Below are 27607 nucleotides of genomic sequence, written 5' to 3' on the forward strand. Positions count from 1 at the left end.
TTCCCTGACATGAACAAACCAGAGCTTGGCTCTGCAACAAGTACAGGCGACTACGTGGCAGCCAAAAAAAGCATTTCACAATGCTGAGTCGCCTGATGAGTTTTCCACTAGACAAGAACTACGTAGAAAGAAGAATATAAAATCAGTGCTTCTCTTTTTGTTCAAAAGCTAAGCTCAGTGGCCAATTATATATTTAAAATGTTAGTCAGTTATCCGCTTTCAATATATACAGGAGTAAAACTAAAACGCCTTTAATCATTTCTTGAGAACACCTGAGTCCATAAAAGCAGTGGCGGATGGCAATTCAACGCATGTGTAAAACCAGAGTGCTCATGGGATACAGAAAGCCGATGCAAATGCCCGCTGCAACCCTGGAGCACCGTTTATATTAGAACCGCTGGTCGAAAATTATTTAAAAAAATAAAAATAAAAATAAGCCTAACTTTATATCTAAGCTTTACTGGTGTCCTTGACAAACCAATGAGGCCATATCCTTCATCACAACAATTTTTGCCTCTTAAAATATTTGTGTTTTCCACCCTGACACAGCATTTCCTAGTCATAATCAAAGTGAAAGATTGCACTCAGGAGATATGGGGAGGTCCTGCTCAGTCTCGTTTTGCAAGGAGATCAACCACCTAACCATTTGGATCACTATCTCCTTTGTAGCTAATTAGTTTTAAAGATTAGGCACTGTAACAAAAAGCATCAGTAAGGAACCCATGTCTGGCATAGCACTAGGGGGAATGTGGAAAGAATGCTTGCATTAATCTCAGCCACAGGTGATCACTACCATCATAGTTCTAAGATAATTTTACACATTAACTCTACAATCATCTCCCCATTTCCCTTTGAGATTTGCAGTCAATTTATTCTTGTGCCTAGAAAGTGACGACTGGTAGGTAAAGAGGCCTCCTTGAATCTGTACCTACGTGCCAACCATGCTAGTAAGGGTTAAATATGTTCCATATATGACCTAGCATCTCATGACATCATCTTACTCGTCCCACTGAACCCCTTTATGTAAACTCTAATAAAAACGTATTCAGGTAGTGGCACTTAGGTAAAGGCTATCTTAGTGGCTCTTTTTATTTCAGACTGACCTTCCTGGGACATAAACAATCTGCTCCCCAGCATATAATTGACTCCATGTAGATTACCTAAACCTCCCATCAATCTGCAATTATCAGCATTCAGCCCATTTGTCACTCACGTTTAACTGCTGGCCTTGGTTGGGTTTTTCCAGAACACAGAGGCTACTATTGCACTCTCTAGGTCCTTCTGTCAGTTGCCCTAACACTGCTACTGGGTAGGCCTCTCAGACATACTACACCAGTGACAAGCCCACCTGGACTACCTTACTAAAGTGGCATCTGCTATGAGGTTGCGCCTGTTTGGATGACTCCATAAGTGGAATTGCAATAATGGTTGACTCTTTTCAGTTGCTTCTTTGTCTTCTTTACATTGCATCTATGGTGACACTGACCGACCCCTTCAACCTGCATTACCTGGGATCATCACTCCAGCTTAGAATAGCTGTCCTGTCATGCACCATTACAGTCATATCTAACCAACCATGATGCGTCCTCTCATAACTTTTTTCTTTTTAAGTGTCTTCCACTCCTTCCACCACCCATGCTCCTTATTTGACACCACCCCGCTATCACATTCTATTCCTATCCGCTGGTCTCTAATTCCTTCTCTCACTCTCCATGACAATAGTTTCACACTCACTGCTTTATCACCCCAATCCCTCCTAACCTACTCTACATATTACCCCAGACTCTCATGCTCAAACACATATTGCTCCTCTTCTCATACACTCTATCCTGCTAACACCTATTTTTTTCTCCCCTTCAGTAACTGGGCCACCTCACACATTACCCATAATCCTAGCAGGTCAGAAACCTTTGTGCATCAAGTCACTTTTTTAGCACCCCTCTCACTCTAACTTTGAATTCACTCTTCCCGAATAGAAACATTATCCACCTCCTGGCTTCAATTATCCTTACCCCAATGTACCACCACCCTCTTAGACAGCCCTGCTCCACTCTACTTACAGATACACACTATACTAGCCTGCTTACTAAGCAGCTTACATCTCATATCCAATTAATTAATTCATAGCCCTGGACACACTTACCTCGTCCAACTACTTCTCTTACTGTCTCACATAATGCTTTTACTCCCCTGCCACTACAAATTTCACTGATCTTTTTTTTATTTTGAGGCCATGGATACTCTTTACAGCAGTGGGATACAGGCCTCATGCAAAACAGACAAATGCATCTCATTCAGAGCATGGGATGACATTCATAAAAATCTTCAAGTCGTCAACTTCCAATTCCTAGATAAGCAATCCTAAGAGAAAATATCTAGGACATTAAAAAAACACTCTATTTGCCCTAAAGTGTTCATCGTAACCTGCGGAGAAATCAATTGCAGGATGAGTGAATGGGGAAAGAACAATGAATAATTACTGGAATTGAAAACTGGCTGCAGCATCCCATCAATAAGACACACATTCCCAAAGAAAGATGCCAAATGCAAGCATCTGGCCCCTTTCTGCTCTATTGAAATTCTTATCTCAGTAAATAATTATTTAGAAAATAAAGTTTCCAATGGGACCTCATTTAATGCCCATAACACACAATCTGTTTTTAATTCTATATAACTCAAGATCACAGTCTGGACCAAGTTCAAAAATATGAATGTAGGTGGGAGCCAACAATGCACAGAACAGTTGCCACGCAGAGAGTGGCTGACTGCATGAAGACTGAGGCGAGCTTTGGAAGGGCTCTCCTTCTTGGTAGATGAGTTGAAGGAGCGCCTCTGAATGCCACACCACAGAGGTCTTGAGTGAAGGAATCGGCCCGCCCAGTGGAGATCGTGGTGGAGGCTGAGGCCCCTGCTACGCTTTGGAGTGGCCACTGCTGGAGTGGCTCCTCCCTCTGACTGTCGAGGCACCGGATGGGGCCCATTTGCTGCTCTGAGCCCGATGTGATGGCCGCAGGCTGGACAGAAGAGGCGGCCTAATGTAGGACCCCCCCAAAGGCTGCTGGCCTACCTACCGCGAAAGTCACATCAAACCTACAGACCTGGTCCTCTACTACAGGTAGTAGGTGGGGGCTCTAAGAACTTTTCACTGCAGCACTGGTTATCAGAGACTACCATTACATCTGCCAAGACCTGAGGTGAGACACCGGGGGCAGCTATTGCCGCAGCGCAGGACACGCAGGAGCTAGCATAGGCAAGGCGTCACTCCCTGAACTGATGGGAGCTAGCAGGAGGGCCGACTGCGCCAGTCTACCTCAGGACCTCTACCTCCTTCGACCTGGCAAGAGGACCCCCGGCTACCTAGAAGGATGGAACCTTCTTTGGCAAGGGGCCGTCAGGGCAGCATGGGAACCGAGTAGGCACATCTGAGACTTAATATACCCAGTTGCACCCAATCCACCACTACTGCTTGGGGAGGCAGCCCTACATTACGAGTTATTCCCACACAGACTCGAACAAGGGACAGTGGTACCCGCTCGTTCTGGGGCAGAGCTCAGTAGCCTTGACCCACAAGCTTCTGAGCCTCGACTCTCATCCCAGTGAATCAACCCACACTATGGCTAGCAACAAGGCCTCTGACCCTAGGCTGCAGCAAAATATAGACAAGTATGCTAAGCACACAGAGTTGTTGGACGAGGCCAGTGCTGTGGGTGGAGGAGTCGTTCGGTCAGAAGAGCTACAAAACGTCTCTATCATACAAGCTATTCAGGATCTCAAAAACATAATGGAAGGCAAAATAGGGGAAATGAAAGTAGAATTATGTCTGATTCTCCACGACTTGTGGAAAACAGTAGCAAGAGCCACATGGAGAGCAGAATCTCTGAAATCGAAGACACTGTCAAGTCGCAGGAGTCCAGACGAGCTTCACTGCATCAATGGGTTAGCCTCCTGGAAGCCAGAGCAGAAGACGCTGAGGGCAGGTCAAGGTGTAAAAACCTACACATCATGAGGATCCCTTAGGGGGGGAGCAGGCTGCGCCGACCACATCAGACTGGCTGAAGAGCTGGGTATTTGCTGCTGAGGTATCATCCTGCTTCTTAACAGAAAGAGCACACAAGGCCCTTATTGCGAAACCTCTTGTGGGGTTCCTGCTCCTTTATCACCCAAGTTCTTAACTATGCTGATCGTGATGTCATTCTCTGACTTACGTGTATTTATGGGCCTCTTATCTATCAATTTTCCCTAGTGATGATCTTCCTGGATTATATGTTGAAGGTCAGCAGCAAAGGAGATTCTTTCAAGCAGTAAAACAGAAACTCAGACCTTTGAACATCCAATATATTCTCCTCTTTCCTGCTCGATTAAAAGTCATCTTCCAAAAAAAGACCTTATTCTTTGATACTACAGAAGCTTCCTCGGACTGAGCGGAGGAGCAGCCTAATCGGTGAGGCCGTGGCACACTGCTTGAGAGTGATGAGCAGAGCCAAAAGGGACAGAAGGGATGGGGGACCTCCGGGAGAATGGAACTCTGCTCCAGGATGCAGAAACCGACAATAAGAACGTAGGGCTCACTCGCTTGGCCGGGATAGATCTCCAGTGGGGTGGTCGGCCTCCCAGACAGAGACAGATCTCACATATAATGCTGCTGCATCCAACCATCTGTTGTCCTCGTAGAAGCCTTCGACTTGACACTTCCTAATGAGTACAGGTGGGTGCCAAACCGTTTCTTACAAAAATGAGTGGGGGTGCTAATGATGGCTTGCAATCCACGCCCTGAACTGTTTTAATTTATGTCTTTCAGGATTGTGGGGTTGACGGGGGTGGGAGGGGATATGTTCGTGTAGGTGGGTAGGGTTGCACAGCAGGAGAGATGTATATCTGAGGCTAGCCCAGTTCCCAGTTGCATCACAACAGGTATTTCTAGTTGGCTAAGTATAGGGTGAGCCTGGGGGTAGGGGCTGGGGGATCTTTTCTTTCTTGTTTTGACGTAGTTCTGGAAACTGCACTAACATGTAACTTGCAGTCTCACAAGAAGCATGCATGCAGATCACAGGCATTGTCATGTATGCTGACACCCCTAGACCAGGGGTGTCAGAACCTTTCAGTATGAGGGTCACATTGTATATTTTACAAATATTTGCGGGACAAAAAAAATCAGTTTTGTAAATGAATAAATAAAATGTAAATTAATGAATAAAGTTTACTTGGATCTTTTTTTAATCAGCATTATATGGTTCAGATCCAAAGAGAAATGTGACATTTACAAAGAAACAATTTTGTGCTTAAACTGAGAAATGATATATAATGAGTAAAAATGTCAACCATTAGCAAATGTTCTGACAAAATAATCATTACTTAACTGTAGAGAAGAAAATTGGGCTATTCAATTCATTTTAAATACAGAAAATTTACAAATTTACATGAAATACGAATTTGCCCAATTATGTAGCACACAAAAATAAAAAATAAACATACTCCCAAAAAAGAACTTCAGTAAAACAAAGCAAATAAATGCAAAACGAACTTGAGCCATTAATGAAGAACAAACAAAAATAAATTCAGGCTGCACCTTTCTACATAATTCTAGCAATTGAAGTTTTCTGCACCGCACACTATCTGCACTAGGAACTTTCGTTGTTCAAAGATCTGGCAGACACGACATTGCTGCCCCAAACTTCATGACAGAAATGATTCAAGAGGCTCTGCGGCTAACTACAGACTGCCAAAGGAATTGGAAATATATATTTCCCTTTGATCATTGGAATCCGATGCCTTGGAATACAACAGAGGGTTGGATAAAGTCTTGAAGAGGGCCGTAGTTTGGAGATCCCTGCTCTAGACACATAACTGAACTACAGCAACCCACCTTAGCGGGCTCTTGGCAATACAGGCCTTGGCAGCTTGGGTGAGGGTTGATGCACTATTCCAAGGTTTCCAATGCTCCCCAGCAGTCAGTGACAGAAGACCACCTTCTAGACCACCAAGTAAGTGAGGGAGGGTCTTGAGGGCATCATATAAGACCAACCCGGATATACTCATATTGTAGGAGATACACCTAATGGGCAATCACTACACCTTCATGACACGCACGTTTTTTTTTTAGGATGCGCCACTCAGGGTTTCACCATGGCTCAAGCGGAGTAGCCATACTAATCTGGAGGCACACCCCCTTAGTGGTGTCCAGGGTGTGGCATGATGATTTGGGGCACTATGTGGCGGTGACAGGAACTTTACAGGGGTCTCTGCTATCCCTTGTCTCCGTATGTGCTCCTCCTCTCCTAACACTGGAGCTCGCAACAGCACTGAGCCAATTCCTTATAGAGCTTCCGGTAGCCCCATGGGTTCTACATAGAGATCTTAATGAGTTAACAATCCTGCCTTTGAATGCTCTTCACCACAGCAAAAGCACACCAGACAGTACTGGCAACATTCCTGCATAATATCTCCCTAGTGGATGTGTGGCGGGCGCATCACACATTGGAGCGCTCCTATACCTTTTTTTTGAACCCACATAGATCAGTCTCCTGCCTTGACTACTTTCTTTTCCCTAAGAAGAAGAGACATAGGGCACTCACGATCCAAACTCTGATGAGGGTTGTGTCAGAACATTAACCAATGCTGCTCGACCTTGCCTAGGGGCTGATCGGACTGCCGCAAGGTGGTGCATGAGCCGCTGGTGCATGCAGGATGGGGAGTTTCATGAGGCTTGCCTGCAAATGGGAAAGTGATATTTGAAGCAAAACAGCGGATTGGTGAACTCAACAAGAGTCCTCTGGGAAGCTCTGCAAGCCACCTAGGGGGGAAGAGACCATTAGCTATATCAAAAGCCAGAGAAGGGGACTCAACAAAAGGCATCCGATTTGGAGTCCCCCTATAGTCAAGCCAGTACGGCAATATTTCGCCACCGTGGATTATTCGATCCGGAGGGAGTTCTTATACACCCAGGCACTGCTGGGACTGGAACATATGCAGGAGGCCAGGGAGGCGTGGATGGCTACCTGCAGCCAGATATATCAAGAAGGGTATAAGGCCAACCAAACCCTACATTGGTTGTGTACACCCTGCGCCGCATAGGGTCCTATATCCTACACTGAAACTGACCAAGGCCTGCACATAACTGGCAGCATGGACACTGAACATACCTTCACTGTGTTCTATCAGCAGTTCTACAGCCATAATGGAGAAAGAAAGCTCACAGACCTGTGACAGTTCGCAGTGGACCTCCCAGTGACCCACTTGTAACTCCCAGACAGGGATCTGCTAGAGGCTGATGTTACCTTAGTGGAGCTGGAGAGGCCCTTCAGCTGGACAAAGCTCGAGGACCCAATGGGTTCCTGGTAGAATCCTGGAAGCGCCTGTGGCCTCAGGTGGGTCCACTCCTACTGCAAACTTTTCTGGAGGCCCTGAACGTGGGTCAGCTGCCCAAAGACCTTAGTGATCCCAAAGCCAGGGTGAGAGGGGTACAGACCAATATCAATGCTGGATATAGAGGTTGAGGTGTGGGTAATGTGAAGGCCAATAGGTAGTCTGAGGTAATTGGGAAACTTGTTCATTGTGAACGTTCTGGGACTATGCCCAGACGGGCCACTCAAAACAACATTGAAAGAGTCAGCAATGCCATAGAGATGAGTGACAGTGATCAAGCGTTGCTTACGGCTGATTTTGAAAAGGCATTAGACTTGGTAGACTGGTACTATCTATTCGCATTACTTAACCACCTACAATTTGGCCCCAAATTCATCAGCTACATCAGACTACTATATACCACATCCAGGCAGGGTACGGATTAGCAGAGCCGTGTCCCATTGTTATGACATAGGAAGGGGCACCCTAGCAGGGGTGCCTGTTCTCTCCACTACTCTTTGATTTGGCAATACAGGCCTTGGCAGCTTGGGTGAGGGTTGATGCACTATTCCAAGGTTTCCAATGCTCCCCAGCAGTCAGTGACAGAATTTTCCGGTATGCAGATGTCATCTTGCTATTCTTTGATGACCCTAATGAATCAGGCCTGCGAGCCCTATAAACACTGAACACATTTGGGATCTACTCAGGCCTTCATATGAACAGGACCCCCAGTGTCCAGAAGTCATGCTATAGACCTTGGAGCTCTGGGTGCCTCTGACAAGGTTCAAATATCTGGGGATGTATATCACTGAGAAGAGCCCTGGTGCATGAGGCTTAACGTTGACTTTCAGCTGGTGGGATAGGCCACAGACATTAATTTTTGGACCTCCCTCTCATTATCCCTGCTTGGCCGCTCAGTCATCACTAAAATTGCCTCACTACCTAGACTTTTATACCAACTTTATCCTTCCCGTTGGGAGAGATTTATATGCAAAGGCCAACAAAATCTTATGTGAGCTCCTGTAGAATGGAGGAGTGCCTGAATTGGCCTCACAAAATGTAGTGGGCCCAGTTTTTAAGGGAGGAATAGCAACTCCGGACTGGATGTCATATTACAGAGCGGCACATCTTCTAGTGCTCAATGACTGGTGGTTTTTGGGGTTTTGGGACCCAGTTGGTAAGCCTGCAGACTCCCCTGATCAGATCTCTGTGCCATTGTATGATCAGCCCAACATTTATTTGTTTATCTGCCTCATCTTAGAACACGTTTCACACCCTTTGACGTTGTGGTCAAGTGAAAGATACATATACCACATTTCAAATCTGTTTATACGGGGCTACCTCCACGACAAGTAGGGCAGAACATAAAGGGTGTTCTGTCCTTCACCAAAAGCCAGAAAAAACACACAGAGAATAGAAAATATTAGATGGAACACATAACGTCAGTATTCCTTATCCGGAGATTCCACTATTGTCAGTTTGTGTTTGGCTAGCAAGTGGGAAAAACGCTCAAGCTGGCTGCACTGAATAAAGCTTCTTCTACGTTTATCACTGTGTCAGCAGTGAATTCTTCACCACATTTTGGCGACAAGCTGAGAGTCATTATGCCTGCCAGGCGGTTTATGTACTCAACAGTTGCATTTTCATTGCTTTGGATGTCACTTTGTTGAGAATTTCTGAAATCTTAAGTTATAAACTTGGATAATGCTCAGTGATAGTGGTAAATTTCTAGGTACTGTATTTTAACTGTACCAGAGGAAACAGGGAGTGCAGTGCAAGGACTCTTCAGCACTCCCATGAAAGTCCAGTGTGTGCACAGCAGGGGAGACGGGAGCATTCACTGCGTGGTGTGCGTGAGCTGGAGCGGTGGAAGGTCGCGGGAGCAGAGTGGGAGCCCAGCGAGTGTCTCTTACCAGATGAGCTGTTTATTGAAGACTGCAAGGAGATTCTGCACTCCCCTTCATTGTTCATGGTCTTAGCGAGGTGGTGCTTATGCAGCACCAGTGAGAGAGGCAGAGCAGAGCCGCTGGTGGTGGTGTGGTCAGGAGGAGCCACGATCCAGGACCAGTCAGCTGTGGTGAAGGGGTGGTGCCTAGAAAGTCAGAGATCTAGTGAGCTCTCAACTAACGCTTTAGAAGAGAAAACATATGCCAGGTACAATAAGGAAAGCTCGAAAACAAAAACAGGATTATGGCTGGCAAAGGATAGTCTGCAGAGCAAAACAATAGGACTATCCACCACATTAGAGGCCTCTGTCTGTCTGTTCTCACTTGTTTCTTTAATTTCTTCAGTATTCAGATACAATCAATATGGAGTCACCATCAGGTATTGCTCCTTCTCCTTTCTTGGTTCATCACAGTTCTCCTTCTATTCAATGGGAAGATTGGATTGACATGTTTGAAAATTATCCCTTAGCACTTGATGGTCAAAATTTTAGACTGAAAGAAAGAAGGCATTACTTTTAAGTGCTTTCGGAAACAAGGGTCAACATATTTTCATATTTCTTCCTGAAATGCATGACCTCAATGATCAATCTATAACTGATGTTTACAAGAAGGATAAGTTACGATTAGAATATAGGTTTGCCAAGGAGATCAATATTGTTAAGTCAAGGCTCAAATTCTATACTCATCCTCGAAAGCCTGGGGAATCTATTTACAAATTTCTTGCAAGATTGCGTGAACTACATGTGGAATGTCAAGTTGGTCAAATGATTGAGCAACTCATTCCAGACCTATTCATTGTTCAGTGTAGGAGAAAAAAAAAAAAAAAAATCAGGAAAGATTGTGAGTAGCAAAAAATCCACCAATGAAAGATGCAGTCAACATTGACAAAGTGGTGTAAGAGTCATAGTTATGCATGAGAGAGATGAGTAAGAGGGATATGGCTTTGGGGAGTCGGGGGTGGGTCTTTGTGTCTTCAGTTGTTAGAGCTGAGTGTGATCAGAAAAATGTCTGTGCTGTCAATTTATTCCATAAGACCTCTATTTAACCTCAGAAAGGAAGTGCCAACAACAAACAGATTTCTAAAGTTTGGTATAGATGTGGTAGTGAAGTTCATTTGGGGGCGTCTAAATACTGTTATGCGGCCAACAAGGAGTACAGAAAGCGCAGATGTTGAGGGCTTTTTGCACATATGTGCAAGAAAACTAACAGAACACAAGTGGGGGGTCACAGAGGAGATAAGTCGAAGGAAATAGGAAAATCACATTTTAAGCTTGGTCAGGATGGTGATGATGTGGAAAGGAGAACCCACCCTAGAGAGCAGTTTCAAATCAAGAGTAATGCTAGAAATGGGGTCTTTGGTTGGCAGTCAGGTTACCCCCTGTCCAAGCAAGGACCCTCACTCAAGTCAGGGTAAAAGAGAATCACCCTCAGCTAACCCCTGCTTACCCCCTTGGTAGCTTGGCACGAGAAATAGCCTTAACTTCAGAATGCTAGGTGTAAAGTATTTGTACCAACACACACAGTAACTTAATGAAAACACTACAAAATGACAACACAGGCTTAGAAAAATAGAGAATATTTATCGAAACAAAACAAGACCAAAACGACAAAAATCCACAATACACAAGTCAAGTTATCAATTAAAAAGCAAAAAGAGTCTTCATGTAGTTTCAAACACACACTAACACTGTTAGCATGAAAATGTACCTTGGGTGCGTGAAAAATAACCTAGCACAGGCGAGTGTGCATCAAAAAGGGCTTATGATGCATTGATTTCAGTCACGATCGAGACCTTGCATTGTTTCTCCTTTCGTTGGGTCGGGGCGCGTCGTTTCTTTTCTCTGCAGGAAAGCGATGAGTCAATCCAGTCTGCACTCTTGGGTCTGGGCAGGCCTTGCGTTGTTTTTACACACCCAGCGGTACTTGCGTCGGAAATCCAGCCGCACGATGATCCGAAAACCACGCACCACGAGTTGCGATCTCACCAGCCTGCGTCAGCGATGCTGCGTGTTGTTTCTCCAGCTCAGTGCGTCGATTCTTCGGTCGCGTTGCAGGCGAGCGTCGATTTTCAGCCACGAAGCCAGCGGCGCATCAATTTTTCAGCCGCAGATTGGAGTTGCGTTGATCTTTTCCCCGCATGGCGTTCTGTGCGTGGATTTCTTCCTCTTAGACTGCCAGCTTCTCCTTTCAGGGTCCCAGGAACTGGATGGGCACCTTTGCTGTCCCTGAGACTTCAAACAACAGGAGGCAAGCTCTACATCAAGCCCTTGGAGAGTTTCACAAGATGGAAGGCACACACAGTCCAGTCTTTTCCCTCTTACTTTGGCAGAAGCAGCAACTGCAGGATAGCTCCACAAAGCCCAGTCACAGGCAGGGCAGCTCTTCTTCCTCAGCTCTTCTCCAGGCAGAGGTTCCTCTTGGTTACCAGAAGTGTTCTAAAGTCTGTGGGTTTTGATGCCCTTCTTATACTTATTTTCTCCTTCTCCTTTGAAGTAGGCCTACTTCAAAGCAAAGTCTCTCTTGATTGTACAATCCTGCCTTGCCCAGGCAAGGCCCCGGAAACTAACCAGGTGGTTGGAGACTGCATTGTGGGAGGGCAGGCACAGCCCTTTCGGGTGTAAGTGACCACTCCTCCCCCCCCTCCTAGCACAGATGGCTCATCAGGATATGCAGGCTACACCCCAGCTCCCTTTGTGTCACTGTCTAGTGAGAGGTGCAAACAGCCCAATTGTCAAACTGACCCAGACAGGGAATCCACAAACAGGCAGAGTCACAGAAATGGTTTAAGCAAGAAAATGCTCACTTTCTAAAAGTGACATTTTCAAACACACTATCTTAAAATCAACTTTACTAAAAGATGTATTTTTAAATTGTGAGCTCAGAGACCACAAACTCCACATGTCCATCCGCTCCCAAAGAGAATCTACACTAATCAGATTTAAAGGTAGCCCCCATGTTAACCAATGAGAGGGACAGGCTTTGCAACAGTGAAAAACTAATTTAGCAATATTTCTCTGTCAGGACATATAAAACACATTACTATATGTCCTACCTTAACCATACACTGCACCCTGCCCTTTGGGCAACCTTGGGCCTACCTTAGGGGTGCCTTACATATAAGAAAAGGGAAAGTTTAGGCCTGGCAATTGGGTACACTTGCCAAGTCAAATTTACAGTTAACAACTGCAAACACAGACACTGCAGTGGCAGGTCTGAAATATGATTACAGAGCGATGTATGTGGGTGGCATAACCAGTGCTGCAGGCCCACTAGTAGCATTTGATTTACAGGCCCTGGGCACCTCTTGTGAACTGTACTAGGGACTTACTAATAAATCAAATATGCCAATCATGGATAAGCCAATTACATACACATTTTGTAAAGGAGCACTTGCACTTTAGCACTGGTTAGCAGTGGTAAAGTGCCCAGAGTAACAAAAACAGCAAAATCAGAGTCCAGCACACATCAACAGCCTGGGAAACAGCTGCAAAAAGTTATGGGAGACCACGCCAAGGATGAAAAGTCTAACAAGTAGGATTTCTGAACGTATAGCAAATTCAGGTATCATGTACACCTCTATTCCTAAGTGTCTCTTTGTGAACAAATGGCTTGAATCTGACCTATCGCCCAAGGACATTAATCCCGGGGCTTATCAAGGGGTGAAACTGGACCTTTTGGGGACTTTTTCTCGCTCCCATAAGGTTTCTTACGATGGAAGCAGAAGGCAAAGTTTATTTTGCTGAAGAAGGACCTCCAATCCTGAGTTGAATACACAAATATGGCTTACATATTGTTATCAACCCTAGTGCTCCAAATCAAGTTATGGTGATGGATGACATCAGCACTGATGATATTCTAAATGATCCTAAGGGTGTTTTCAGACATGAATTGAGTCAGTTGTGGGGATATGTACATAGAATAGTTCTTAAGGCTGGAGTTGAACCTGTCAAACATAAAGTGAGGAGAGTGACCGCAGCTATCAAGAATGAGATCAACAAATATTGGAAGATATATTGAAGAAGTAATTTGGAACCAGCAGTGGCCACCGGTTGGGTTTCACCCATGGTCATAACAGAGAAAGCCGATTAACTTTTGTGATTTTGTGTGAGCTAGAGGAATGTGAATCGAAACACTGCCACAGCTAGCTTTCCCTTAGCCTATCATCAATTAATTGATTCTATTATTAAGTGGGGGGGAATTGTTTTCAGAATTTAAATCCCAACAGTGCATATCATCAGATCTGTTTCCATGACAATTCAAATGATCTCACAGCTTTCATCACCATGGAAGGGACATTTCCATTTACCAGGATGCTGTTTGGTCTTTCATCAGCTGTAACAGTTTTTCAGCAAATGATGCCAGAGGTATTCAGGGGATTGAGTAATATCATATATTTTAAAGATGATATATTTATTTTTAGGGGGACAGTGGAGGAGCATAATCGTGCTTTGACGCAAGCTTTGAAGAGACTGCAAGAAGCAGGACTTACTTTGTGAAAAGACAAACTGACAAGGTTGAAACAACTGAATATCTTGGTCATATTACTACTGCTAAATGTGCGGGCCATAGGAAGATCTTCTTAAGGTAATCAGATTTGAAACAACTGAATATCTTGGTCATATTACTACTGCTAAATGTGCGGGCCATAGGAAGATCTTCTTAAGGTAATCAGATTGTCTCGTTCGTCACAGGATAAAGACCAGTTATGTTCCTTAATGTGACTCATAGAATATTACTCACAGTTTGCTGAGAATTTTGCTGAGAAAATGGAGCGGTTGAGGGGTATGTTGGGAAAGGTATATGGAGAAAAGAACAACAAGACACTTTTGATCAAAATAAGGAATTTGCAAAGCAGGAATTTTTATACCTTTTGATACAGGTTTGAAAACTGTATTAACAGTGGATGCCAGTGCTTCTGGTGTAGGTGCCATTTTATCCCAATTACACAATAATGTGGAGAAAACTTTGGCTTTTGTGTGACACTCCTTTACTGATAGAGAATGTAATTGCCCTGTCCTGGGGCGAGGCATTAGCTGCAACTTGGAATGTTGATTACTTTAGAGCATATTTGTGGGGTTTAAGGTCCAAAATTTACACTGACCAGAAGTAATTGGTCAAGGTTTTGACAATAGAATGGCAAGCAAAGTATCAGGGAGATTGACAAGGCTTGTATCCATGTTTGAAGAATATTGTTATTGTGCAAAATATATTCCTGGGTGTCAGAATGCTCAGGCAGACTGGCTTTCTCGTTTATCCTTAGATTAGAATGTAATTGATAAGGAAGCAGTGCTGGCAAAAGAACAAGAAGGTGATGTGGCATAGGTTACAAATACTCAGGAGAGTGGCTGTAGTGCTTTTCCTTTAGGAAAATGGAGTAAAGAAATGGAGTGTAACCCTGTGTCGAAGGAGGTGACTGGCTTGGTGGGTGAAGGAGGGCGGAGAGAAAGTGCAGTTTCTCCTGCCGTGAGGCCCTTTCTCAAGTTCTTGGAAGAGTTGATGTTGTATGGACATAATGTGGTGATGAAAATTAAACATTTTTTCCACATGAAGGTCTGAGAAGGAAAATCATTCAGCTGGCACAGGAAGGACACCTTGGGCAACTTTTAACCAAGAGGACAATGAAAGAAACTTTTTGGTGGTCTGTTTTAGATGATCAGGCTACAAGCTGGGTTGAGAATTGTTGTGATTTTAAAGAGAGTGAGAAGAGACTCAAGACTGGTGTGCAGTCTGAGTTTAGTCATACTGGGGATCCTAGAAAAGCTTGGAGTAGTGTTCGTAAGTATTTTATTGGACCGCTGTATGTACTGAGAAGTGAATTGAGGTACGTTTTATTCATGGTGGTTGTGCATTCAAAATAGCTGGTTGCCAAATTTCCGAGGGAGATGAGGACAAAGAGTACCATATCTGTCCTGGTTGTAGTGTCCAGGGAGGAGAGTTTTCCTTAGATACTAATAACGGACAATGATGCACAACTTACATCTCGTCACATGAGACCATTGTTAAAAAGTTGTAGTATCCAACACTGGTACACAGCTCTGTACAACCCTGAAGATAATGGACTCATGTAAAGGGCTAATCATCATCTCAAAGGGGCAACTTAGATATGGTGCAGAGTGGTCTGGGTGTGGAAAGTATGGCTAATGATCTTGTATGAGGCACTGCGCCACTGAAAATAGTGTTAAGGGTGTGTCTCCTTTTGAAAGTATGAGGGGAAGAAAACCGGGCACAAAATCACTTCCAGCGTGGCCGCAACAGAGTGATGAGGGTGTGAAGAATAATGAAGCGGTTCTGGGTGCCAACAAACATTGAAGTAGGTGATTGGGGAAAGATCAAGACAGTGCGTGTAAGTGCTGGATTGTGTTTTGTGACCCATGTAGGGTGAAGGAAGTGTATGACTGGTATGTTGTGCTTGAGAATGGTCACAAATGGAGCAGAGGCAGAATGGCACTTTGTAAGAAGGGAGGGGAGTGTAAGCGTGAAGACAATTCATCTGTGGAAGGTATCAGTAGATTCATGATGATGGGCGATGAAGACCTTCTTGTAACTTTGGAGTCTGAATGGTATGGAAGGAAGTTGAGATAGTTGTGGGGGTGTGAGAGGTGACACTGAAATTATGACTAGGGTTCAGAGACATTGTAGGCCATTGTATTTGGAGGATTATTGTTAGAAATGGGTCTCTAGTAAGCAGTGGTTTGAAGCCTGTCTAAATAGGGATCCTCCCTCCAATCGGGGTAAGGGAGCCACACAGCTAGGATACCCCCTGTTCACCCTCCTAGAAGCTTGGCACGAGCAGTCAGGCTTATGTCAGAGGCAATGTGTAAAGTGTCTGTATACAAACCCCTCCCACCCCCTACCCCACCACACACACACACACAAAGTAAAATCACCAGAAAGGTACCCCACAACAGTTTAGAAAAATAGCTAATGTTTATCTGAGTAAAACAAGACACAAACATCAAAAATCCAACATACAGAAGCAAAGATAAGAATTTTCAAAAATGAAATCTTAGTAAATCGCTTAGAAACACAATAGCTCCAACTGGGGATCTTACAGCATCTTGATGGAGTGTTCCCAACAGTCTGATGCCACTCCAGAGGGAGTGCGGGCCGGTCACGGAGTCCCACGGACCCCAGGAAGAGTACCTTGGAAATCGATGAAGAAACCAAGATGTTGCATGGAGTCAGGGAGATGGGGTGTCTCTAGAGCCAGTGCAGCGTCAGTTCTTTACTGCTACCGGGGATGTGAGGCATTGTTTTCTTACTGTTAGGCAGGGGAGGAGAAGGTCGGTTCCTTACAGTTGCAAGTGAGGTGATGTGGCATTGCTGGCAAGGCGTCAGTTACTTATCACAAGGTGAGGTCAATGAATCCACCAAGGCCACAGGTGCTGCGGTGGAGTCGGATGCCATGGATGTTGGTGACACAGCATTCAGGAATCACAGTGTGGCAGGACTTCAGCGGTGCTGCAGCGGCGGTGGGCCTGTGTTGCAGGTCGCGGTTGTGGCACTAAGTGGAGACCACAGCTCTGGTGCAGGCAGTGGCATGGAGTTGGACATGGGAGCCAGTTACAAAGTCGCTCTGGAGTCAATGTGCTTTTTTCGTCTTGGTTACACAAGAAGTCACTCCCAAGGACCCAGGAACTGGATTGGGCACCACTTGGCAAGTCAGAACTCTCAGCAGGAGAACCCCGGCTCGGGTAGATAAAAGACATACCAGTATCTAGGGTTTTTGTTTTAAATCCAAGGCACCGTTAGGCATGCTATACAATGAGCATTTAACTGTAACAAAAGTTGTAAAATACTTCTGCCAGTGCAGTAAAATATGTCCTTACCATTTTACAAACTTTCTCAAAATTGATTTCCTTCTGAAGAGCAGTTTTGGTAACATCGTCTGGCTTTACTTCCTGTGAAATAAATAACATTTGGTGAGCATTCTGTTGGAACTCTTATTCTTCGATACTAACTGTGTTCACAAATGTAGCTAATTTGAACTCACTGAGGATTAATTTGTTTGACTGTCCTCGTATCACCCTTTTGTAGTGAAGCATATAAACAGTGCCACTTGAATTATGCAGCAGGAGAGGACCGACCTATGTGGTAACGTTAACTAAACCAAGCAGCAAGATTAGGCAAATTATGCAGCACATTTTGTGACAATATTACTTAATTAATTCGCCTATCTCTCTTATGTTAGCATTGCCCTAGCAAAGGTTTCATCTAATTAGTACCACTTTACATTTAAATATAACAATAACATATGAAAAGATGATCAGTCAACCTTTGGGAAGGTACTTCCACTCCGCCCTTTAGTTTTTGTAACATTTGATCTATTTTAGCTAAAAACAAAAACCTTTTTGTTAAAATCTGAAAATTAAGCAGCTGATGATGGATTATGTAGCACATCCATAATTATGTGAAAAGTGCTACGGCTACTGAATCACAAAATTGTAGTAAAGTAGACATAATTTAAAATGCGCTTAAGTGAGCAACTTGGTTCTTGTTTCAAGAGACTGTGCGAAAAAAAGTACCTCAAAATAACAGTGCAATGAGATGGTGCATGAGTTCAATTAATTTTGCAGTATATCATCCAGTAAGTTAGCATTTTCCATTTTTTAGAAGGAACATTAATTGAAAGAGTTTCGCAGTGTCCTAAATTATTTTGTGTATGCCTCATTTATTACTCCCCCAAAACCTAGACAATGTAGGAATGGATACTGGTGGGTGGTGAAACGTTTGTCTCTTTAAACCCAGAGTACACTCATTCATATTCAAGGAGGCATTTTTTACTAAGCACAATTGGGAGTTTCTAACTAAGGCTGTTTAACAGACAAAGAAGTGTTAGTTATAAAGTGATATTCCCTAGAAATAGCACTGTTGCAGATGTCTAAGGACTTCTCATATGACACCATTTTAAAGGTGGCTAACCAGGGAAGCACAACAAGCTTCGACTACATGCATAAAAGTCAATATTTCAGAACAGGTATAGTGGGAGATTACGAAAAAGAAATCAGGGGAATGGATTTTCGCTATTGATTTCTATTGAAGCAGATTCAATTTCAGGTGGGAGACACCCGCAGAGGAGAATCACACTGCCTTGAGTATGCTGGTCACTAAGACAGTGGAACACCCACTGTTGTAACATACACCACACTGCACTGGTCAACACAGTGCTTGACAAGCAAACTCTGCAAAGAATGCCTATGCCCACCTTGTGGATTCGGACTGGGAATCCACAGACTCTTGACTGCAAAAGAGCAGTTCCATCATGGAAAGCATTCCATCAGGTTGTCTTTCCAAAGCAACTGCAACATAGAGCTGACAAAGAATACCAATCATCGACGGAGAAAGAAAACAGTCAAAAGGCTTATGTAAGCAGACAACAGGAGAAACAAAATCACAGAATAATGTTGCAGGAGCTCCCACTGAGCACAGAACCCACAGCCAATCAAGATCCCTGTAGAAAGAAAGCATGAACTGTGACACATCCTCATCCAAGATGAGACCACAACAAGGACTCGGCCTGTGGCAATCCAAGTCAACTACAAAGCCCCACTGCAGAAAGCAGTGAAGATGCACAAAGAAATAAGAATGATACAGAAGACGTACTACCTCGAGGCACAAACTCAAGCGTATATAAAGTGTGCAACAAGGGTGAGGCGGGAGAAGAAATGCTAACATTGCGTACAGGGGTAGAAGAAATTGAAGAAAAGGGTAAGGGTCCACCTTCCCAGCAACAGAAGGACACCAAAACTGTAGGCCTTGGGCAAACAGCATCTGGTCAACAACCAGTAAGGTTCCAAAGGTCAGGAACACTGGCCACTGCAGCAACATGAAAAACCACACACCAATGACAACTGCAACCTTGCAGGGAATCGAAGCAGACAGGTCAACAGCATGTAATAAGAAACAGGGATGCAGCCACTAAGGAATGGAAGGAGCGAGACCAGTAAGGCAACTATATGGCCTGTGGGAGGAGCAGAAGGAAAAACCAAACATGCAGCATGGCACTGAAGTCCACAGACAAAGAAGGTTGAAAATCTTGAGGTGGGAGAGAAAGATCTTAACCAGACTTAATCTGCACCCTCATGCCTGTGTCCTCTTTATGGCCTATCACTCAGAAATCCCAGGTTGTCCCTGCGTTCGACAATCCAGAGAGATTATGGTTCCAGAATGGCTAAAGACACTTCCAGGCCTGAAAGTCTCAAGAGAAACAGCAGCCCTTGCACCAGAAAGGTTAGCACCATCAAAGGGTGATTTCAATAGTACATCCTGACAGGAAAAGTAATGCAGTAACACAGATAAGGCCACCAGACTTCGCAACAGAGTGAGGATTGAAGACTAGACTAGTGAAGTTGTCTGCCAGCACCAAAACCATCACACACCACTTCTGGTTTGCGGACGTGAAACAGAGGAACCACCATCTCCGCCATCCTGCCAAACCGGGCACTAACAGCTAGTTGAGGCAGGTCTGCCCCAAACTGCCTGAACAGGGATCCTGAGTGCCTCAAGGAGGAGCAACAAGGGTTCTGACAAGGAGGAGAAAGGCCGTAGGAACTCTGTAAACATATCAATCTTCATCTCCACAAGAGGCAGGAGCAGTTCCAATATTATAATCGCCGCATGCAATTTAGAATGGAAGGAGAGGACGTTTTCTGAACGGAAGTTCACAGGCCTATCCAGTCTAACTCCGATGAAGAAACCAAACCACTGGAAAAATGAAAATCCAAGTAAAACGCCTCCACTGAATCAGAGAAAGAAATAGAAACAGTATTCTCACTTCCAACAGTGGCATCAGAACCTGACACTGCAGTGGGAAAAGAAAATGGGCAAATGAACACTCAAGAGTGCTGAAACCCCAGCAACACATCTAATAAGGGCTTGAAACCACCCTGCGTATATTTTTACAGGCACGTTAACACTCGTCCTTTATTAGTGATGGACGCATGCCCCATTAACAGAACACACACGTGCAATCTCTATGTTATCATCCTCAATCCTGGCATACTGGGTTGGCTGTGATTATGGAACAATGCTCATCTGATGACTTTGATGTCCATGTTATCAATTAAAGAAATCCACTACAACCAACTCAACTGGAGGACGTATTTATTACGAACATTGTTTTAAGTGGTGCGGCTTCTGTGTAAAGCTTCAAAGCCAAGATACGACTCTTCCAGATACTGAAAAATTGCTGAAAAGAACAGTCAGGGTATTTAAATTGATGGTTAACCCCGTGGCTCATACATTAAAGAAGCCATGAACACTTGCAGCAGCCTTACTTTCAGTGGTGTACACTTGCTTTAAAAGAGCTAATATTCAAAGATAAATGCAGCTAAATTCTACAGTAGCCTAGCAGATTACATAAAAATAAGATTTTTCTCCAAACAAACCTCCGATGTCAGCACTAAAGCGGGTGGGCACTCCTCAAGGAGACAACATGAAATAGTTTAATCAGGACATAAAATTGTAATATCAAGAAAACTGACCACAAGATGGAACTGATATTCAATATCGTGGCCATAATGTGAGAAAGTTGTGCCAAATCTTGAGAGTAAATGTGATGGGTAGTATTACGGGATTTAGAACGCACAACGATGGAAAGCTGCCTACATATATCTATTTAAGCCATTGATGGAAACTGGTGCAACCATTGCTGTGTCCACCAGTGAATAGGAATGCAGTTTTAGCTCTATGAATGATTTGCTCACACTAAAGAGAAATTGTCTTTCCACGAATTGTATGTCATCCATCACATTTCTTTAATGTGTTAGCCCACACATTCAAAGGTTTGAAGCACTGCCATTTGTAAAATAAAAAAATAAAAATGGCTACAACTGCAAAGGAGATCTGCTGATGAGAAAGCTTGTCACATGCAATCAGAGGGAAAAAACTCTATGAGTCTATTTGAAAGCGTTTTTGATGTCTGTTAACAATCACAAATAATATTTTTGTAACACTGATAATTTCCAGGTCATGAAAGCAACACAGCTTCTAATTTGTTTCTTCACTGTACTTTGTTTGTTGATTTTTGACGAAATTGTGTCTTGTCAGATCAATAAACTTACTTTTTTTTAAATTGACCTTAGTTGACTCAGAATGACAGACTATTTCATGGAACAAAATGCTCTCGCAAAAACGGAAACCTCATAGTTAACTAGTTAGCATTTGTTAAATATTATTGGTTGGTAGTATATCACTGTCCATGTTTCTTCCTCGAGCTGCTCAAGGGAGCTGGAAAGGTGTAGAATAGTGGTTCCCAGCCTGTGGTCTGGGGACCCCTGGGGGTCCGCAAAGCCTCCTGAGGGGGTCCGTGAGCGCTCAAAAAAAATAACTAAATTTCAACAGATTAATAAAGTGTAAATAAATAAAATAGCTAAATGTACAATTGAACATTTTAAAAGATATTGTAAATGTTAAGGAATTTGAAATTAGAAGCTAAAAATTAAATTAGTATCCTCAGATTGATTCATGGGAGAAGTGCAGGTGCATCAAACAGAATATAGTATGGATGATGTGTGGCTTCAATCGAATTTAGGACAGCTCCAACCTTCCTATTAAAATTATTTTTTTTATTTTTTATTTTATTTGCTTGCAAATTAAATAAAATGTGTTATAATTTGTGTATGTGTTTGATGGAGTGCATGTTTCTGTATTTTTCTGTAACGTTTTGCTGTTCAAATCATCCATAATGTTCAGGCCAGAGTTTCGTTAATGACGTGGTGGGGGTTTCCGGATTCCAATAATGATCCAGTGGGAGTCCCCAGTTTCAAGTAATGATAAAGTTGTGGCCCACAGAAGTCAAAAGGTTGGGAATCACTGGTGTAGAATGTCAAAACTCAATATTTGAAAGAAAATATTAAAAAGTGCATTTTATACACACAACAGAAGAATGCGCTACTGTTTGCAGAAATGTGTCTGCCTTCACACACACAGGTAAAATCTTGATATCTTTAAATGTTTAAATGTTTCCCAGTAGCCCTGCCACTGGCATCAACTCCAAGCCAACATCAATGTCCCAGCTCAACTTGGTGATTATCTGCCTTTCTCATTTAAAGCACTGTGTAAACGAAACACAGGTGTCTAAAGAGGAGTTTGACACAGGAAGGCCTATCTCATATTGTTTTAAAGTGGGTTGGTGGATGTTGTTCCTGCTCCCCCACTGCCTGCAGCATGCACTGATGGAAAATAGGGCAGTCGTGGAGAGCTCTGGGCAAAGGATCACAAAGTAAGTGAGGAACACCTGGCCCTCTTGCATAAATAAGCACAAACAATTCAGAGTGCATGGCAATAAACACCTCCTCAGCCAAAAGAAAATCCTAGTATGGGCAAGAAACAAGTTTGTATATTAGCATTGTCTGAACAGAAAGGAGATTGCACGAAAAATCCCGTTCACTATACACTTACCCATTGCCCATGCTGAGAGAACTTTATATGTAAATGTTGTGTGGTCAATGCAAGGGGGAAGTACTCCTAGACTTCCAGGTATTCTATTGTTTAGACAATTATGTATATCCAATCTATGTCGTAAAAAATTGTGCTTTTTACTTTTTCTTCTTTTTAAATTTTTTTTAGAACACAAGAAGGTTGTACTTGTAATGGTAGATGCTCCTAATTAAAAAACACAGTGAAAGTGAATATTGTGAAAGGAAGTGATGGTGATATATACAATACATACAGAAGGTGGTTTAAGAACAATATGGACTTCCAACAGCTCCGTCAATCCAGGAAGCCCTAGAGTCACATAGAATTTCTTTTTAATTTCAATCCACATTCAAAAACATGTCGACGTTTCGACCCCATATGTAGACATAACTCAATAGCGGGTCATCATCAGGACTGGGGATAATGTCTGGTCTGCAGCACCTAGGGATTCCAGTGAAGGATTAAAATCCTCTGATCCGGGGCGTCTTCATAATCTGTAGTTCACTCTGAAACGACGAATTGGTGAAAACCTGTCGGTATAATTCACTAGCAAGGCAGCCGTGCAATAATTTTGGCTGGAGGCTCACGGTATTTCTATTATTGTCTTGGGACGTCCACTCATGTAGCCGGGATTATTACTAGCAAGCTGCACGTATGGCCGACGTGCCGGTTTAAAAGGAAAGTCATCCATGAGAGAACTTTATAAACACAAACATTTTGTGACTGTGTTTGGTCCTGTAATATAAAGGAGCAGTACCTGCAGGAGGTTGTTGGCGGCAAGGGGGGGTTGGAGATGCAAAGGCACAGCTCTGAGGAAGTAACAACAGTATTGTTAAACCAAAGAGGACTACACAGCAGTGTTTAGTTAGACCGAAAACAAGGCTGTTCATTCTGTCCTCATTGGTTCTAGGAAAGACAACTGCCCAACTGCCCAAGAGATGCTGAAGCAGAGGTTGCAGCACACCCAAATGGTTAAAAAAAAAGTAGCACCAACGAAAAGCAATCTCTATGCAGGCTGGAACTTGGTGAGAAACACCGGCATGAGCCACAGTTGGAGGAAGGCAGCGAGGTCAGGTGGAGTTTCAAAACCATTTCCACTAAGACTCTTGTACGACTCTTCCATTCTATTCTATTCTTTCTGCATTGATTTTACATACTACTAGGGTACGACAACAGACACGGAAGTGCAGCTGTACAAGATTTATCAAACGAATTAAATGAAAAGGAGGGCGGGGAGGATGTAATGAGACATAGACTCATGCAGTTAGTCTAGAATGTGGAACACTTATCTGTAACAGAAGTGAAGGCAATCCTTCAGTCCATTATAACCCGAGCCACAGGAATTATTTCACAATGTAGTGCCAAATTATGTGGCTGGGGTGACATAATTATGCAAGTTATGCAGCATAACATCCACTGTGTACGGCAGTGTATTATTATTTGGGCATTGTAACAACTATTTACACTGCATGAGCAAAGTTGCTCGATAGGAGTACTAGTTTAACATCACAATACAACAATTAGCTACTGAATGAGGACAGAGAACATTGGCAAAGGATCTGCACTCAGTAGAATCATGGGTAACACTTATTTTTGTAACTTTTGAAACGTTTGTGTTAGAAACGGAACTTGTCACGAGCAGCTGCTACACACTGTGTGATTTAGGATAACCTATATTTAAGTTAAGTGAAATGAATTGTAATTTAAGTATTACTATATCCTTGTGTAGGCGCAATTAAGGAAACACAGATATACACTACTGTATTAGGAATGTGTTCTCTCCAAAGAAGGCCAATTACAAAACAAAGTTTTGTGCCGGCTTTTAACATTTTAAATGTTTTCAGCCTCTCAAATTAATGCCACATTTGAAGATTCACATGCAAAAAAGCATTGCATTTCCTAAACGGAACTGGTTTATGGATTCAACAACTGAGAAAGCAGACTAAAATCGGACAAAACAAGCTGCTGTGGTGCCCACCATGGCCAAGTAAAACCATATCCTTTACTGAGATGACAACGACCGATCACTAAGTCACAACTGTTCTTCCAGTTCTGTGGCTCAATACAAACACTGCATAACCGTACAACACCCTTTGAGAATCAAATAACTGATTTCTGCCTAATTCAGAAACCTCGAGTCATGAGTCAGTAGCAGCTACAACACAAACAAATCTGCTTTAGTAATCGTTCACAAATGTTACCAATGGATTCCTCTAATTCTCAACCTGTGGGAACAAATGACAAAGAAATATGCACTAGTGGATGGGAAAAGCATGTCAAACAAACTGGATGTGCAGAAAATCTTATTTAAACTACCTTTCTATCTTGAAACTGGAAACCAGAAATAAATGCCCAAAGAATCAATTTGGGAAAACCCACCTGACCATAACTGACTAGCTCAACCCAATCAAGAAAAAAATCCAGTTTTTAGGCAAGAATAACAAACAAGACTTTAAGTCTTCAAACCACAACTTCCACTGAAAACCAAGTGACTTGAATTCATTGTGGACACCAACCTTACTCTCAAAGCACCAACTACCAAAACAAGCATTGGCAAAGCCAATAGGTCTCACACCTGGGACCGATGGGCTTTGCAAATGACACACTAGAGATATATTTAAGCAAAGGTGTAAGTCTAAGATTTTCCTTGGAGCTCTTCTCGGTGGGATGGAGACTCATTCAGCAACCCAGACCAGTGCCGTCCTGCAGCTCCTCGGAGCTTTGACTGCATCTACGCTTCAGTGCACTACGATGGTTTCAGAAAACAAATGAGATCAGCTGAAGCACTCTAGAGTTCGTTTGGAAGATTATAAAGAAAAGGTTTAACAGCATTTTAAAAGGAAAGTGGGTTGGGGGATGAAACATGCATACCAGGGGATGAGTTCCTGCATAAGACACATAACTTTGAGGGCAGTGGAGGGTAAAGAAACACTTGGGTGAGAGAGCAATATGGGTCCGTAGAGGGGACAGAGCATGCAGCAAGAGAGAACCCTGACCTTTCGGCCGGAGCTCGCTCCCCTGCGCCGACAGCCCCACCTTGCTGCAACGCCTCTCCCCATCCCCGTCCACGTGACCGATCGCGAGTTCGGAGCCCCCGTCCTCTTCCCTGGTGTTCAGCGGCACTGGTAAGTGCCAACCCAGTGCTCTGTGACTTTGCTATTTGTGCCCTCTATCCGATCCCTCCGCCTTCTATTTTCCGCTTTGCTCTGCCATTCTCGGCGTCTCTGAGCCTTTACTTGTGTGACTTTCCCTTTGATCTTGCACTTTGTATTTTCCGTTTTGCTCTGCCATTCTCGGCCTCTCTGTGCCTTTACTTGTGTGACGTTCCCTCTGATCCAGCACTTTCTATTTTCCGCTTTGCTCTGCCATTCTCGGAGTCTCTGTGCCTCCATTTTTGCGCTTTCCCCTCTGATTCTGCACTCTGTCTTCCACCTTGCTCTGCCATTCTTAGCGTCTCTGTTTGTTGTGACTGTGCCCTCCCACTGTTTCTGATTTTATCCCTCCTGTAGCCTCTTACCTTCCGTTGCTTTTTTGTGCATTATTTCTTTGTACTTTCAGCTTTTCACACTGTTTTCCTCCTCGCCGGGCCATCTAGACCCTTGTGCGATCCCCTCTGCTCTGTCTCCCCGCCCCTCCCGCCCCCATTCGCTCTCCCGTTCCCGCCCGCCTCCCAGCTGCCCCTCCCTCCCACCTTCCCCTCTTAATGGCGGTCGCTGTGTGGCGGAAACGCGCCAAAGGCAAGCCCGTCTGTGCCCATCGCCAGACCCCCTGGCCCTGCCAGCCAAAAGCCCCCCAGACTACACTACCACCCCCACTCTCTCCTCTCCCTCAACCCCGGAGTCCGCCTCAACTGCTTCTGAACCACCCCCACACACACACAAGGCCCCTTCTCCTGCCGCACCTGCCTATTCTCCTGCTCCACCCCCGACGCACCGCACCACAACACCAAACACTTCAGCCCCCACACAACAACCCCCGCACCTACCAACACACCCCACAACCTACACAAGCCCCACGTCAAGGCCACCTCCACTCTCAACAACACCACAAACATCCACACAAACACCCGCAACCACCTCTACTGCCTACTACTGAACATCCGGTCCCTACACAAATATGCCATAGAACTCTGGGACCTCATCACATCACACTCACCCGACATCGTCTTCCTCACTGAAACATGGACAAACCCCACATCCGAGCCAGACATAGCCACCCCGGAAGGCTACAAACTCCAACGCAGAGACCGCCTCAACAAACCAGGGGGCGGCATCGCCATCCTCCACAGAGACACCATCAAGGTCACCACCAACACCCTCAACAACGCAGAATACATGCACTTCCTCATCCACGTCAACAACACCACCACCCTCAGAGGCACACTCATATACAGACCCCCGGGACCACGCCCCCCATTCTGCGACACCATCGCAGACACCATCAGCACACACGCTCTCACCTCCACAGACTACATACTCCTCGACGACTTCAACTTCCACCTAGAAAACCCTCACGATCACAACTCCTCTTCCCTCCTAGACAACCTTTCAAACCTAGGACTCAAACAACTGGTCACAGCCCCCACCCACTCAGCCTGACACACACTCGACGCAATTTTCACATCAAGCCAACACGTCACCTACACCCACACCACCAAACTCCAATGGACAGATCACCAATGCGTCCACTTCTCCTACAACAAACCTCCCAAACACCACCACCATCACACCACCCCCTACTGCATGTGGGACAAGATCCCCACGGAGCACCTAATCTACCAACTGACACAACCCCCCCCCCCCAACATAACCAACCCCAACACCCCCGCTCACAACCTCAACGAATGGATCACCTCCTGTGCCGACAATCTCGCCCCCCTCAGAAAAAACATCACAACCCGC

At 44.2% G+C, this 27607-nt stretch overlaps 1 protein-coding gene across 1 annotated transcript in view; it reads right to left on the reverse strand.

Annotated features, from left to right (window-relative positions):
- Positions 1 to 27607, reverse strand: part of SRFBP1 (serum response factor binding protein 1) — a 250749-nt gene that overhangs the window by 61206 nt on the left and 161936 nt on the right. Inside the window, exon 4 of the mRNA XM_069227022.1 lies at positions 17117 to 17188. Coding sequence (XP_069083123.1) covers positions 17117 to 17188 — 72 coding nt within the window. The remainder of the gene's footprint in view (positions 1 to 17116; positions 17189 to 27607) is intronic.

The sequence above is a fragment of the Pleurodeles waltl genome, chromosome 1_1 (genome assembly GCF_031143425.1).
Source record: "Pleurodeles waltl isolate 20211129_DDA chromosome 1_1, aPleWal1.hap1.20221129, whole genome shotgun sequence".
Classification (NCBI taxonomy): Eukaryota; Metazoa; Chordata; class Amphibia; order Caudata; family Salamandridae; genus Pleurodeles; species Pleurodeles waltl.